This window comes from Conger conger, chromosome 14 (genome assembly GCF_963514075.1).
Source record: "Conger conger chromosome 14, fConCon1.1, whole genome shotgun sequence".
Taxonomy (NCBI): Eukaryota; Metazoa; Chordata; class Actinopteri; order Anguilliformes; family Congridae; genus Conger; species Conger conger.
The window spans coordinates 7218535-7234520 of record NC_083773.1 but is presented as its reverse complement, the minus strand read 5'-3'; the positions used below and the strand labels follow the sequence as shown (position 1 = coordinate 7234520).

The 15986-nt window shown below is 45.8% G+C and overlaps 1 protein-coding gene across 1 annotated transcript; it reads left to right on the top strand.

The window, feature by feature from the left end:
* The first annotated feature begins 1183 nt into the window (after positions 1-1183).
* Positions 1184-9983, top strand: alas1 (aminolevulinate, delta-, synthase 1). The gene is made up of 11 exons (XM_061220346.1): positions 1184-1341; positions 3498-3726; positions 3856-4032; positions 4605-4736; positions 5026-5248; positions 5569-5753; positions 5973-6152; positions 6413-6577; positions 7265-7533; positions 8281-8443; positions 9057-9983. The coding sequence occupies exons 1-11, from the start codon at positions 1195-1197 to the stop codon at positions 9215-9217; spliced, it is 2031 nt and encodes a 676-aa protein (XP_061076330.1). The 5' UTR covers positions 1184-1194; the 3' UTR covers positions 9218-9983.
* The last annotated feature ends 6003 nt before the right edge of the window (positions 9984-15986 follow it).

The following is a 15986-nucleotide window of genomic DNA, read 5'->3' as shown; positions in this document are numbered from 1 at the left end:
TTCAAGTCTGGGGACTGTGGTGGCCATTCCAAAACCTTTGTCTTTCCTGGAAATACTTGGTTGATTTCGAGTTATGCTTTGGATCATTGTCTTGCTGACATACCCAACCTCTCTTCAACTTCAATGTCTGGACTCACCTTTTAACATCAGCCAACATTAGAATTTCTTGATATTTTGTGGAATCCATTATTCCTCCCACTATTTCCTGTGCCCCCAGCCCAAAAGCATAATGGCCAAAAAGCTTCTCAATGTTTTCTTTTGCATACTTCAAACGCTTAATTTTGTGTTGTGGTCATTCTTTCTGGAAAATCTTTCATGTAGGCCTTTGTTGTTTAAAATATGTTGTATTGTTGTCTTGTGAACAGCTAGACCTGTGTTTGCAGCTCCTTTGCAGTGATGTGTGGGTTCTTCTGAGCATTTCTCACCAGGTCTTGGGCCATTCTATCTGAAATCTTTCCTTCTTCCTGACCTTGCCTTGACTTCAACTGTTCCATTTATCTCCCATTTTCAAATAATATTCTGACAATGGATTTCATTCTGAAATCCTTGGACAAGTATTTAGAGGAACCCATGGTTGTAATTCGGAATAAAAAGTTCAGCCCTGGAATGATACTCACCTGACTCATTGAAGCCCTAATGAGTAAATCACCTGTGCTTTTGTAATCATCTTTTTTAAAAGCAACAAAGAATAAGTCAAAAGGATTCCCAAATTTTTGCATAGGGCCCTTTTCCTTTTTTGAATAATTTATAAAAGAGTAAAAATAAACCAATCTTGCTTTAATATTTGCAGGAAGGTCACATGTTTAACTCCATTTAGAGTTCAGGTTTGCTTTCGATCACATACAGATTCATTGTAACAGACATTTAAACCAGGGGTGCCCAAATTCGCCCCACTGTATATGATGACAGCATCTCAATAGTATAATAAAAAAATAAAAAAACACATTTAAGTACAAATGTATCATTTGACAAATATGAAACTGTTGAGTACATCTAATTTAATTATCTCATACATTCAGGTTTTCGTTTTTCTCAATTTAAAATGTAAATTACTAGCTACTGATCTGAAAACCCAGGGAGCACTAGATTTTTTTCCTGGTACCTTGACGGGAAACACGGAAGTGGAGTGGGGTTTGACGTAGGTCCAAGTCTCTCGCGAGATTATGCAGATATAGATCGTTTAAAACCGACTGCATGGGCTTGTCCTTTCGTTCGTCCTCAGTGAAGGATAACGATAAACATCAGCAAAGTAGTTTGTTCATAAAAAGCACTTTAGACTCACTTTTGGTACATTACAGCCACACCGAAGCTACCCCAAGTGAAAATACAAAGGATCACGAGGTGAGGAAAAAATAAAATCAGTTGAACGTGTAAAATGCATTACTAGGCTAGGCTTGCAAAGTAGGCTAACGTAATTTGGAGACGGTCAACTCGTTAGCAACTTGTGCTAATGCTTTAGCCTACGCCTAGCAAGCATATGCGAGTTATTTAAAAACCTTTCATTTTTAGGGGAATGTGAATGTTATTATAGCAGTTTACTAGTTATGATAACTTGCAACAATTATGTTTTTTATCTGTAGCTATTGACTTGATTTTCTGTTATTTCTAACGTTAGCTCGTTTGACCGGCTTCTGTCGGGTGATGACGGTGTTCGTGCCGGTTCAGGCAGTTTTTCGCTGGGTTGGCCAAGGTGGTGCTGGCTAAGGTTAGCTGGTCAAGTGAAAAATCGTTCTTATCCAGACCACCGCATTCCCACGTAGCTAACGTTTTCTAGTTTATAGTAGCGTACTGAATTTAACAAGTGAATGTTAGTAACGTTAACTTGGTTAGCTACGAATGTTGGCTAATAATAATTTCTATAGCTTTCTACGTAGTTGGCTAGCTCATATTATCCATACCCTGTTGTGTGAAGTTTGCTTGCTGTCAATTAGCTATTGGTTAACGTTATTGTAACGTTGCACTGATACTCGTTCATTATTTTGCTGAAAACGTTGACGTTAGCTAGCTGTACAATTGGCGGTTCTAACTTCTAATCTAACGTTAGCCGTTTTAGCCTAGTGATTTGTTGAATTTATAGCTAATGGTTGATGGCCAAACAATCTAGACGTTAGATGTTGTCTCGTTAGCTAGATAGCTAGCTAGATTTTTCCCCCCCGCTACCATTGTGAACTCCTAAACTCATTTCTACCATATTTCCCATACGTTTACTCCTGTTATTGCGTAAAATGACTACCGAGATATACTGTATATTGTGTAACCTGGTGTGACCTGGTACATGTGACGTAGCTTCTGAATTGACGTCCGCAGTTCTTGCGAACTAACTTGACCCTTGTTAAATGCGAGCATGAGTTTGGTCGCCAACCGTATTGAATGTTTGTAATTGTTAACGTTAATTACGAACATTGTCCTTGCTGATTGTCGATTTTATTTCCGCAAGATTTAACATTAACTCGGCGAACCGAGTACAAAATGCCCCCGCTTCCAGTTGAGCTGTACAACGTATCAGATCCAGGGGGGACTTGTGTGTTGGTAACTTGGTTATAATGTGCAACGTTAACTTTGTACGTTTATTTGCATTCAAATTTAGGTTAAATCGTGCCTTAATTTTACGTTTCAACATGGCCATTCTGAAGGAACATATTATGGACGGCAACAGTCTACTCTGATTTCAGGAGCGCTCATGTCTTTAAAACCATTTAAAAACATTTAATCTTATGAATGTCAAAATGCCAGCTTTGACGCTTTAGCAGTGCATTTAGTTGTACAATGTTACTGATAATACGTCTGTTTTGCAAGCATTGCAAGTATATATTCCAGAAGATTTGGCCTAATTTTGAAATATAGTGACAAAAAGTAGTGGTATATTTCCATTTCCCCCTGGGAAGTGCAAGATTTCTTAAGGACATTCGCTGGTTGTTATGGTTTTCCGATGTCACTAGCAGCTGACGTTTGAACTACTTAAACCTTTAAGAAAACATTGTTTTGGTTCTATTGCGCTCACTGCTTATTGTACTCTCCAGTCCTTTTGTAAAACATTTTTTACAGTGATTTTCAATTATTATTGTTAGTTTTAAAGAACTCTCTGTATACCATAATTGGAAACATTTGAACTGGCAGAATATGGCAAAGCAGCCCTAAATCTGTTATTGGCATTTAGTTCTTTGATCAGTCAGGTGGGTGTTAGTTTTATTTTCCCCCAGAATAACGATTGGCTTAAATATTGGTTGCAAAAAAAATGATAACGTCCAATTATTTAAGTTGATGTTTGTGATCTAATGGGGGGAAATGGGCACCTGAAGTGGCCAGGCAAAAAGAGGTCACCGAAGTAGTCTTTCCTTTCCCCCTTTTGTTCCACGAATCTCATTAGACTTGTTGGCACCAGCTCCGTTCACGTCAGACACGGGGCGGATTTAATCATTCCTGGAGCTTTGTTTGATGTGGCAGGAGAAAGCAATGGCAAATATTTAACGGCTCGCGGCGATGTACCCATTTTTCAGATTTTGGAGAATCGATCGAGGATGGACACCATCATACGTCGCTGCCCGTTCCTGTCCCGCGTGCCCCCGGCCTTCCTGCAGCAGGCCCGCCAGTCCCTGGTGGTGTACGCGCAGAAGTGCCCGGTCATGATGGACCTGGCCTCCCGCCCCTTCGCCCGCGCGCTCTCCACCTCTGCCGCCAGCTGCCAGAAGGCTGCGGACACCAGCTCCACCAGCCCCGCCGGCGAGGGTGAGTCCCGCGCCCTCTTTAACGTCGGGGAGCGCCCCTCCTGCCTGACGTTTTCCTCCTTTCGTGAACTCTGTGGGTTGTCCGTCTGTGGTTTTCGTGCCGTTGTCCTAATTTGGGTTTTAATTTCAGAGCCCAAACCGTTGCCGAAGCTGCCCCTCGGCCACCCCGTGCCCCCCCCCGGCCAGGCCATGGCCTCCAAGTGCCCCTTCCTGGTGGCAGAGATGGGGCAGAAGAACAGCAGCGTGGTGCGTGAGGCCAGTTTGGAGCTGCAGGAGGATGTTCAGGAGATGGACGCACTCCGCAAAGGTGAGCATTCTTGGGTGTGATTTTAACGTGTGGTAGAACCTACGCACTAGCGCCTGCTAAATTACTGGAAAGTAAAAATGTAAACCTAGCCGTTCCTGCTTCCACGCCCCTCTCTGACTACTTCCTCTATCTGCACAAGCATTTGGGCTAATTCCACATCGAGTCACGCGGTGTTTGGCAATAAATAGCAACAGGCTAAGATGCTGCAAGATGACTTGCGGTTACACACTGAGGACCGGGGTTCGATTCCCGGTCCAGCCAAAAGCTAAGTTTGGCCCGGCTCACATGGAGCGGCATAATTGGCTCGCGGCTCCAGAGGGAGGGTCTTGGCAGGGTTGGCTGATTGCTGCACAATAAGCACCTCGGACGCCTGGGAACCACGGACACGTTTAGAGAGAGCTCTTCCTCGGCCCGGGGTGTGGGCGGTGTATCTTAACACTAACTCTGATTGGAATAGAGGCGAGTACAATTGGCTACTAAATTGGGAGAAAAAGGGGAAAAGTCAGAAAAACAAAAAAAAAAATTCAAGTTCTGTATTTGAGAAATGATTGTGGTGTCCTCCTTTGACCCAGAGCGCTCGGCGACCCCTCCCATGGTGGACATCACCAAGGCTGATGGAGAGGACCCCAAAAGCCTCCTGAAGAACCTGCTGAAGCAGCGGCCCGCCAGGGTGTCCCATCTGCTGCAGGAGAACATGCCCAAATGTAAGTCCTGCAATGCCACTGTCCCGTCTTAACCCCCATTTGCAGTCTACCCGTTCAGGACGACTTGCACGTTAAATCGTGGATGCGGTGCGGTGGATAGCACATGGTTGATTCACAGAATTCAGTTAAAAATTTATAAAAGATTTCTTTTACAAAGCTATTCGTTGTGACACGCCTCTTAATATAAACTATATTGCATTATGTCTAGTGGCAGATTTCTGACGCTTTCATATGCGATGACCGGGTTTTCATGAAAAAAACTGAAGTATCTTCCACTTCTCTCTTGCAGCGGTTTCAAACTTCCACTACGACAAGTTCTTTGAGAAGAAGATCGAGGCCAAGAAGAACGACCACACGTACCGCGTGTTTAAGACCGTGAACAGGCGGGCGACCACGTTCCCCATGGCGGATGACTACACGGAAACGCTGACCACCAAGCGCGACGTGTCGGTGTGGTGCAGCAACGACTACCTGGGCATGAGCCGACACCCGCGGGTCATCCACACGATAATGTGAGTGTTGGGCGGCCTGTAGCGTAGCGGTTAAGGTGCATGACTGGGAAGGTCGCTGGTTCGATCCCCGGTGTAGCCACAATACGCCGTTGGGCCCTTAAGCAAGGCCCTTAACCCTGCATTGCTCCAGGGGTGGATTGTCTCCTGCTTAGTCTAAATCAACTGTATGTTGCTCAGGATAAGATGCCATTAATGTAATATGATGATAAGACGAGGAGGATTCAAGGAGATGGATAAAAAAAAAAAAAAAAAAAAACCTTTTCCCTTCTCTTCCCTGCCTGTTCTGACGGGAATGTTGTTGTTTTTCTTTTCCCGCCCAGGGACACTTTACGGAAGCACGGCTCAGGAGCGGGAGGCACCCGGAACATCTCCGGCACCAGCAAGTTTCACGTGGAGCTGGAGCACGAGTTGGCGGACCTGCACAACAAAGACGCGGCGCTGCTCTTCACCTCCTGCTTCGTGGCCAACGACTCCACCCTCTTCACCCTGGCCAAGATGCTGCCAGGTAACCTCTTCAACCAAGCTGGAGTGTGTCGATCGCATTTTAAAGCAAATTTAGTTTTTTAGTGCGTATGCCCCTCCTGAGCCTGTTTTGATGTAACAATATTGATGGTAATGATTGTTCTACCACTCCTCTGAGGTGTGTGTGTGTGTGTGTGTGTGTGTGTGTGTGTGTGAGAGAGAGATATGTTCTGAAGTGTTAACGTTACTCATTTTTCAACAGGATGTGAGATCTACTCCGATGCTGGGAACCACGCCTCAATGATTCAGGGCATCAGGAACAGCGGGGCGAAGAAGTTCGTCTTCCGGCACAACGACGTGGGTCACCTACGAGAGCTGCTGCAGACGTCTGATCCTTCGGTTCCCAAGATCGTGGCGTTCGAGACCGTGCACTCCATGGATGGTGAGCGGGGCCTCGGTCTGTGAGGGTTTTGGTTTTGTTGTTTTGTCCGAAACGCGGTGGTGCGTGTTGGAGAAGCTGCCACAAGTTCTTAAGCGCCACTGTTGTACAATGACGTTGTTGTTTCATAAGGTCACGAGCCTGTGCGATACAGGTTTCGTAAGGCCTGTGAATAGGAGCTTAAGTGTGCTGCATTAGCCTGTGGGGATACCGGTTTGGTAAGGCCTGTGAATAGGAGCTTAAGTGTGCGTCTCTTGTCGAAGGTGCCGTGTGTCCGCTGGAGGAGATGTGTGACGTGGCCCACGAATTCGGCGCCATCACATTCGTGGACGAGGTGCACGCGGTCGGGCTGTACGGGGCGAGAGGCGGCGGGATCGGAGACCGCGACGGGGTCATGCAGAAGATGGACATCATCTCCGGCACTCTCGGTAAGGACTCGCGCGTACGTGCTCCAGGCCACCGATGGTTAACGGCTATTCAAGCTCAGGGATAATGCAATTTCTTTGAGATTGTTGTTTTGCTGGCTTGGATGCTTTGTCCGCTGTAATAAGATTCCCGCTGAAAGAAAATAGGCCAGGTCCTGCATTGTAACTTAAGGCGGCCAGGGACGGAGGCTGTTCACCTGTTGCTAGGAAACGGTCTTGTTGAACTGGCATTTTGCCTCCAATGAAAGGTTGAAGCTTCTGTCAGGCTCAGCTGCTTCCACGTCCATTTAAAGAAAACATTACTTATTATTCAAGATGCAATGGTTTCTATTTAGAAGTTGTGCATAATTTATTTTGTCAAGGGCGTTGTTTAGGAGTACACTCCATGATGTAAAATCGTGCATGCAGAAATGTAACATGTTTTAAGCGTTTGCCTGACACAGTGTATAAAACAAAATGGCAGATATTCAGTTATGGCTGCTTAAAAAACAGTTAAAGATGGGGTCAGTGCATCGTGGGTAATGACTACTGGCTGTGGACAGTGATGTTGATGGCAGCATTGTGCCAGGAAGGGAAATGTTGAGCGCTGTCCAGCCCTGAAAAGCCTTTTGGCTCTCCGTCCTCACGTCTGCGGGGGAGTTGGATTACACACTGCACGGGTGTGAACAAGCTTTTTCCTCTGCGTTTCAGGCAAAGCCTTCGGCTGCGTGGGGGGCTACATCGCCAGCACCGCCGCCCTGGTGGACACGGTGCGCTCCTACGCCGCCGGCTTCATCTTCACCACCTCGCTGCCGCCCATGCTGCTGGCGGGCGCGCGGGTCTCCGTGGCGACGCTGAAGAGCGAGGAGGGCCGCGCACTCCGCCGCAAGCACCAGCGCAACGTCAAGCTTCTCCGCCAGATGCTCATGGACTCGGGCCTGCCCGTCGTCCACTGCCCCAGCCACATCATTCCCATCCGGGTCAGTACACTTCCCACTGCCCCAGCATTCCCATCGGGGTCAGTACACTTCCCACTGCCCCAGCCACATCATTCCCATCCGGGTCAGTACACTTCCCACTGCCACAGCATTCCCATCAGGGTCAGTACACTTCCCACTGCCACAGCATTCCCATCAGGGTCAGTACACTTCCCACTGCCACAGCATTCCCATCAGGGTCAGTACAATTCCCATTGCCACAGCATTCCCATCAGGGTCAGTACACTTCCCACTGCCCCAGCCACATCATTCCCATCAGGGTCAGTACACTTCCCACTGCCACAGCATTCCCATCTGGGTCAGTACAATTCCCATTGCCACAGCATTCCCATCAGGGTCAGTGCACTTCCCACTGCCCCAGCCACATCATTCCCATCAGGGTCAGTACACTTCCCACTGCCACATCATTCCCATCAGGGTCAGTACACTTCCCACTCCCCTATCCACATCATTCTCATCAGGGCCAGTACACTTCCCACTGCCACAGCATTCATTGGTGGCATGCAGGGGCCAGAGCTGTGTTGTGTGAACTATGTTGGGTTTTTTTTTTTTTTTTTTGTCCTTTTAGCAGGGCAGAGGGCAGGGTGGTGTAAACCGTGTGTTTGTTCTGAGTGTGGGTGGGGCTGCTGTTAATCTTTTCTTTATTAGAATGGAGTGCACAAGGAAAGGGTCGGTGTGAACCGTTTCTGGGCGCGGTTGTTAACTTTGCCCTCCCTCCCCCTCCCGCAGGTCTCAGACGCGGCGAAGAACACGCAGGTGTGTGACCTCATGATGAGCAAGCACAACGTCTACGTCCAGGCCATCAACTACCCCACGGTTGCCCGGGGCGACGAGCTCCTCCGCATCGCCCCCACCCCCCACCACACCCCACAGATGATGAACTACTTTGTCGGTGGGTATCGTGAGCTGCCGTGTTTGTGGCAGGATTTTAGCGGTGTGAGCTAATTCGGTCGCTCTGGGAGATTATTGTCTGGCGTAGTTAAACATTTGAACTGTTTCATTACAACCGAGATGAATCAACTGAAACATTGACAAAGCCAGGCATGTTTCCAAGTACAATGCCTGTGAGCCAACTGCCCCACCCCGCCAAAGAAAGTCCCCTCCCCTTAAATTGAAGAAGAAAGACTTCTGGGACCTTCTCGTCCGTCAAAGGCTTCCCAGATCTGACCAGATAACCACATTTACAGGCTGTCCCTCGGGGAACCGGGGACCAGGCTCCAGATAATTGGTTTAGTGTGCTGACTGATAATAGAGGCTGGGGGGGGGGGTAAGCTGATGCCTGTGTACATCTCAGGGGGAAAACTGGAGAGAGAGTGAGGCAGTTCTCTGCTCACAATATCATTTCACCTTAAAACCGGTGGAAACCTTACGTTTTGTGCCTTCAGTGTTGGCTCTCGGACTACGCTACTGGCCGTCCTGTAATGTAATGTAATGTAATGTAATGTAACGTAACGTAACGTAACGTGCGGGGAAGCTGAAGGCCTGTTGTGACTCTCTCCACGCAGAAACGCTGGTGCAGACCTGGAAGGAGGTGGGCCTGGAGCTGCAGCCCCACTCGTCCGCGGAGTGCAACTTCTGCCGGCAGCCGCTGCACTTCCAGCTGATGAGCGACCGGGAGAAGTCCTACTTCAGTGGTCTGAGCCAGCCCATCTCAGCCTGCGCCTGACCCCCCCCCGTCCCCCCCACGCCCCGCCCCCCCCCTTTCCACCGTCTGTCCGTCTGCTTTGTATCGGCTGTCATAACTTATTTAAATTAATCTTTCATGTATACTGTCTGTATGGGAAATAAACTCCAGAGAGGAAGAATGCTGTTCTGTGTGTTATTCTCTCAGGGTGGGGGAAAAAAAAACAAAAAAAACACCCAATCAGCTGGAGGATTAATTTGTTTTTGTCTATCATCTGCATTGGACTTTCATTGGACAGTGGGGCAAAATTTTTCCAACTTTGTTACATTTTGTTGCATATAAAATTAGGATATTGTCACGTCCGGTTGCTGTAAGGCGGTTTACTCTCTAGGATTCCTCAAGTTGTTTTCATCCACTGCAAGATTCTGTGTTTGACATCTCCATCGTCTTGTTGTTTTGGCCCACACTCTCGCTTGTTGTGTGGGCGTTTGTGGTGTCCTTTCAGTTGGCAGCTAATTAAAGCTCTTGGAACAAAGTGTATGAAAGTCTTTAGCTAATCAATGACTTTCGACGTGGTGTGCAAAACCATAAAAACTGAAGTATATGGAAGAGATCCATGCCCAGTGGTCCAGATGCAGTAGGCATTCCAAAACGTGTATGCAGTGCAATGCTCCCCCCGTGCTTATCTGCTTGCATCTCCTGTACAGATGTTTAACATCTTGACTTCGTATTGACTGTTTTATTTTTTTCGGCTACAGTGAATAAATACTTATATTTTTTCTGATGAATAAAATGGAAATGAAAATGAGTTTTTATATTGAGTTTTTACTAAAAAATGTGTGCCCTGATTCTGAATTTGTGGCCGTGCATTCATAACCCCTGAACATAATCAACATCCACCAAATCAGAAACTTTTATTTTTACCTGTACTCCCATGATAATACCACCTGTGTTATTTCTCCTTCATTATCAGGAATAGACTGCCTGTTAAACCAACAGGGCTATTAAAATGTGGCGTTTGACAGCTGTATGTATAGCAAACCACAAATTAAAACTCCAAAGACTTTATGTTTTACTAAAATAATCTACAGGTCCCTGATGCGTTTTCTTTGTCTCTTGCAAAGCCACTGTCACGGCGTTCATGTGTTATCCTTCAGATACTGCGTCATCGTGTGTGCACTAGGTTACACGTGTTACGTTCAGCACGATGGGCCAATATGTACACTGGCATTGCCCTGTCTGCTCTAGCACGGTGCACTTTGCTCACAAACCCAAAAGGCCTTTGAGGAGAGAATCTGTAGATTTGCAAATGCAATAGACGTCGATTGGTGTCAAAACCTTTGATTTGGCATTGATATTGGCAATTTGTTTAAAACAGACAGGAAACACTGAATAACAGTTTTAAATACTGTATTTTAAATAATATAATAAATACAAACATGCTCTGAGTATATAGTAGACTAAGTAATAATGGATTATGCACCTGTGATCTTCCATCTGGAGGTGAGAGAATAATACACAAAAATAAATAATTTATTTGATTTATTATTGCTTATTTGTTATTTATTAATTGTTTTTGTGTCAGTGGTGAAAACCCAGAACTGCCACTTCTCCCTCCCAGGGGTGTGACGCCTGATGTGTGAAAGCTAAATGAGACCTTTGGTGAAGATTTGGTTGAACTGTAGCCATGGCATCCATTTTGTGTGCTGTTTTATTGAATGCCCAATGCGCTCTTAATTCAAAAATATTCCTATTTTAATTAACTTTTCACTGTTCACATTTATTTCAATGGGGCATACGTGGGAAGAGGGCAGCACGGATGGTGCAGTGGGTAGCACTGCCACCTCACAGCAAGGAGGTCCTGGGTTCGAATCCCAGTCGGCTGGGGCCTCTCTGTGCGGAGTTTGCATGTTCTCCCCATGTTTGCGTGGGTTTCCTCCCACAGTCCAAAGACATGCAGGTTAGGCTGATTGAAGAGTCCAAATTGGCTGTGAGTGTGTGAGTGTGTGAGTGTGTGAGTGTGTGAGTGTGTGAGTGAATGGTGTGTGTGCCCTGTGATGGACTGGCGACCTGTCCAGGGTGTATTCCTGCCTTTCGCCCAATGTATGCTGGGATAGGCTCCAGCCCCCCCTGTGACCCTGTTCAGGATAAGCAGGTTAAGATAATGGATGGATGGATGGATACGTGGGAAGGAAATGCAACACATAATAAACTTCCTTATTAGTGTATTTGTAGTGTTAACAAGAAACAATACCAACGTCATGTGTGTAAAAAAATCTTGACTTCCTCAAAAAATGTCATTAAAAAATGTCTTCATCGTGCCGGACGAGGGTAAATGTATTAGTAACTACATGCAGTTCACTTTCAGTATCAATAACCGAATATAGAACATCAGTGGTTGGAATGCATTTCCTTAAATTTTTCTCTATACAGGTCACCGCACTATATCGAGAAAAATAGAAGGAAATGCGTCCCTTCGTAACAAAGCCTCCACAACATACCAGGATTTCTAAGCCCTTGCTTAGAAAATCTAGGCCACTGTCTTTCCATACTAAATTGTTGGCATTTACATAGCGCCTTTATCCAAAGCACTGTACAATTGATGCTTCTCATTCACCCATTCATACACACACTCACACACCAACAGCAATTGGCTGCCATGCAAGGCACCAGCCAGCTCATCAGGAGCATTTAGGGGTTAGGTGTCTTGCTCAGGGACACTTCAACACAGCCCAGGCGGGGGGATCAAACCGGCAACCCTCCGACTGCCAGACGACTGCTCTTACCGCCTGAGCCATGTCGCCCCCTACTATCAAACTATCAAAATAGAGCAGAAGGCCTCTGAAAGGTTATGGAATTGAAGAGGTCTTGCTATTGCCATTCTGATGCGAATGAATGAGAGCCCCAACTGTTTTACCTCATGGACATCTGGGGGTTGTTCCTGTCCTAATGTACAATCGGTGTGGCGACATGTCTGTAGCATAGTGGTTGAGGTAAAGGACTGGGACACACAAGGTCGGTGGTTCTAATCCTGGTGTAGCCACAATAAGATCCGCACAGCCATTGGGCCCTTGAGCAATCCTCCCCTGCATTGCTCCAGGGGAGGATTGTCTCATCAACTGTACGTTGCTCTGGATAAGAGCATCTGCCAAATGCCATTAATGTAATGTCTTCACAGTCATTTACTTTTGGGTCAAGCACTGGTAAGCTGCTGAAGAGACCAGTACCTCCTATCACATTCAAATGTATAATTTGGGAGAATCTTTGCCAAAAGCTTGTTCCTTAAAAGCCTTATTTTATTTTCAGTGAAACGTGTCATTTCACCTGAGATACCCCCGCGCAAGAAGAGCTTGTTTTTCTCTTCGCTTTCCCATGCCCTGTTTCTCAAAGGCTTGCTTCATTTCAAGCTCATTGCATTGCAAGATCTCCTCTCAGCTGATATGCCCCTTTCCAGAAAGAGGAAGAGGGATTTCACAGTCAGACGTGTCCTACACTGCATGGTGTTGTGAAAAGTGAACCCACGGAGTCCACGGCATGATGAACGGTTAGAGGTTGCTGGCTGAGTTTCAGTGGAGTTACTCCCTCCATTTTTTTTTTAAAGATATTTTTTTGGCCTTTTTCAGCTTTATTGGACAGTATACAGTATAGAGAGACAGGAAGAATGGGAGCGAGAGAGAGGGGGAAGACACGCGACAAATGTCAGACGGTCGGATCCGAACCGTTGTCGTCGCGGCTCGCAATGAGCATGCGGTCAGTGCTCTACAGGCTGCGCCACCGAGACACCACTCGCTCCATTTTAACGTGCAGTTGGCTGCAGTGTAAATTAAATTCTCTCGCTGGACCACACGTTTGATGCGGTTATCCACGGTGACGCGGTTTACATTAACGATGCACCTGTGTGAAGCGTGACGCTGATCTGCTGACCTATATAGACGGACACATCAGCCCCCGGTATGTGGAAAAGATTCTATCGCACAAGCTTGGCCTCATCCACAATGACTCTCATTTGACAGAGGCACGGGAGAAGCCTTGCCTTATTTCCCTGGTTGGAGACTTAAAGCTTTGTACCTAAGAAACTGGGGGGGGCCTGTAGCGTAATGGTTAAGATAAATGACTGGGACACACAAGGTCGGTGGTTTGAATCCCAGCGTAGCCACAATAAGATCTGCACCGCCTTGAGCAAGGCCGTACCCTGCATTGCTGCAGGGGAGGATTGTCTCCTGCTTAGTCTAATCAACTGTAAGTCGCTTTGGATAAGAGTGTCTGCCAAATGCCATTAATGTAATGTAAAAACTGAAACCAGTGGTCACCCTATTCTTTTTGGGGACTCTATTAATATGCACACATACATTACATGCAGCAGTTGCACTGTTTGCCTGATGCGATCAAGCCCAATAGCTGCCAGGTGGAAGGGTCTCTGTGCGGAGATTGCTTCTGACCCATTTTTGTATCCACGGCAACACATCCTGTTGAAGACCTGGGCTACACTCCCCCCCAGGGGGAAGCCATTAAACCCTGGCTCCACGGTGAGTGTTTCTAACGTGCTCCGGTGGAAAACATTCAACTTTGAGCATGAAGAGGGAAATGCACTTTGAACGCTGGCCACAATCACTTCCTCCTTTATTTACATGCGGTGCTTGAATTCCAAACCACAGTAAATGTGTCTGTCTCTGTGTCTGTTTCTGTGTGCATGTGTATGTGTGTGCACCGCTTATGAGCACAAGTACAGCACACACTAGGTGTGCATGAATTACAGAATTACATTGTGAATTACAGATGTACTGTATCTGTATGTATTTATGTACCTATTTTGTTGTACTGGTGCATGTGCACTGTATGGAATGTGGCAACACATTTCCTCTTGATGGACAATAAGGAATGTAATCTAATCTTTTTAGATTTGTTTAGCCAGAGCGACAAACCTGGACCAAGCCTGAATCCCACGAATTCAGAAAGTGGGGCCAAAAATTCCCTTGTGAGGAAAAAAATAATAAAACTCTGAAATTGAAGAGAGCATATGAAATAAACCTCCGAACAATGAGCTTATTCACGAGCTTGTTTCCACATGAAAGCATACCAAGCCACTGAAATATTCTTCACCTGAGAGATCTCTCACAGTCGCACGGTTATTCCGTCCTCTGTCAGGCTGAACCGTCAGGGCTCTCCTCTCATTGTGTTATGGGGGCCTCAGGGTGGAATGTGGTCATGTGACCTTTGCCTCTCTGCTTTCCGAATTTCCAGCAAGCTGGAATTAGCACACACAGCACACTTTCGGTAAAGATTGTCTTTATAGTTGTTATTTTATTATTGTGACATAAGTTCTGAGGAATTAATTGCCAGATCAGGGTTGACACATTTCCAGACAAACCACAGCATTTAGAAACTTCAGTGCACTGCGTCGTCTAAATGAAACTATCTTCTGGACTTTCTGAGCAAATGACGCATTTGGCACAGATCTTTGTGTTGTTTTCATTCTCCTGGGAATGTATTTTGTGTATAATTACCATCAGTATCATCACTTCAAATATCCTTAAATCTCCTGGGTTGCATTACAAAATGTTTATTTTTCGTGGAACGTCAGTCAAGTTCTATTTTGTGTCTATTGTGGCCTTCAAACTGTATGCATGCATATACACTACTGTTCAAAAGTTTGGGGTCACCTTGTCTTTTTCTAATTTAAGTAATTAAAATCTAGTAATTACAGCACTTTTTATATGTAGTCCCCCATTTCAATGTTTGAGACAAATTATGTCATGTTTTGTTATTTGGTTGCATATCCTTTGCATGCCATGACTTCCTGATGTATGTGGCCCATCAACATCACCAGAGTCTGGATTTTGAATCTTATTTTCATGTTGTCCTAAAAGAAACACTGAAACTTTGCATTTGAATGGATCTCTTTGGGAATTGGGGGGTGGGACTAGATTCAGCTGAAAATTATGCTGATACAGTATGGAACACATTTGTTGGCTAAATGGTTTTAGGTCATCAAGGGTCCAAATGAAACCTCAAACCACTGTGCTGGTGTCAGATATGCAGTTTTTCCCCTGAATAGTTATTCCAATGGGTTCAACAAGAACATTTGTCAGGAGAAACAATTCTCCGTAAAAAATAATTAAATCGGAAAAAATCAGAAAAAGACGGTGACCCCAAACTTTTGAACGGTAGTGTATATTGTAATTATTTGTTTAAGAAATGTCGCACGTAATCATACGATGACACATCTGTGACCCGTGACCGTCTGTGACCGAATTACACAAATTGCTCAAAGTGACAAAGAATGTACCGAGCAAAGGAACTGCTCAACCTTTCTTCCAGCCCGGAGCTCCAGTATTGCAACATACTTCCACGTGAGGCCTGGCCCACATTGAATTCCCCAGCTTTCGCCACTGTTTGGATTACAAGCTTTCTCTACACACACGTGACGTCGTTTCCATCTTGTGCATTTCCTCCAGGAATTTTGGACACCACGGTTACTGTTTGACTGGAAATTATTATTATTTAAAATTCTCCACCACGTTGCCATTAACATTGACTTATAAAAGAGTGATTATCAAAAACCATATTGGGTATGTCTTTACTTACCTTCGAAACAAAAGCTAGCCGACACAACAGGCTGAAATATTACGCTCAGCGCAAAGCGTACGCCTGAAGCTACGTAGCTGAATGTAAGGCACACAACTGACCCACTTTCGCTCCGGAGTTTTCGGGCGATTGCTTCCTGCTTGTTTGAGTGCCTTTCATTCCACGGTCGCGACGGGCGAACCTTGCCATTCTCCGCCACGCGTTCGTCTGCCCTTTAGTTCATTCG

Coding starts and splice junctions, on each gene's coding strand:
- alas1 (XM_061220346.1), top strand. CDS start 1,195: ATGGGCTTGTCCTTTCGTTCGTCCTCAGTGAAGGATAACGATAAACAT. Junction 4,737..5,025: donor GCAGGAGAACATGCCCAAAT/GTAAGTCCTGCA, acceptor TCTCTCTTGCAG/CGGTTTCAAACTTCCACTAC. Junction 6,578..7,264: donor CATCATCTCCGGCACTCTCG/GTAAGGACTCGC, acceptor TCTGCGTTTCAG/GCAAAGCCTTCGGCTGCGTG.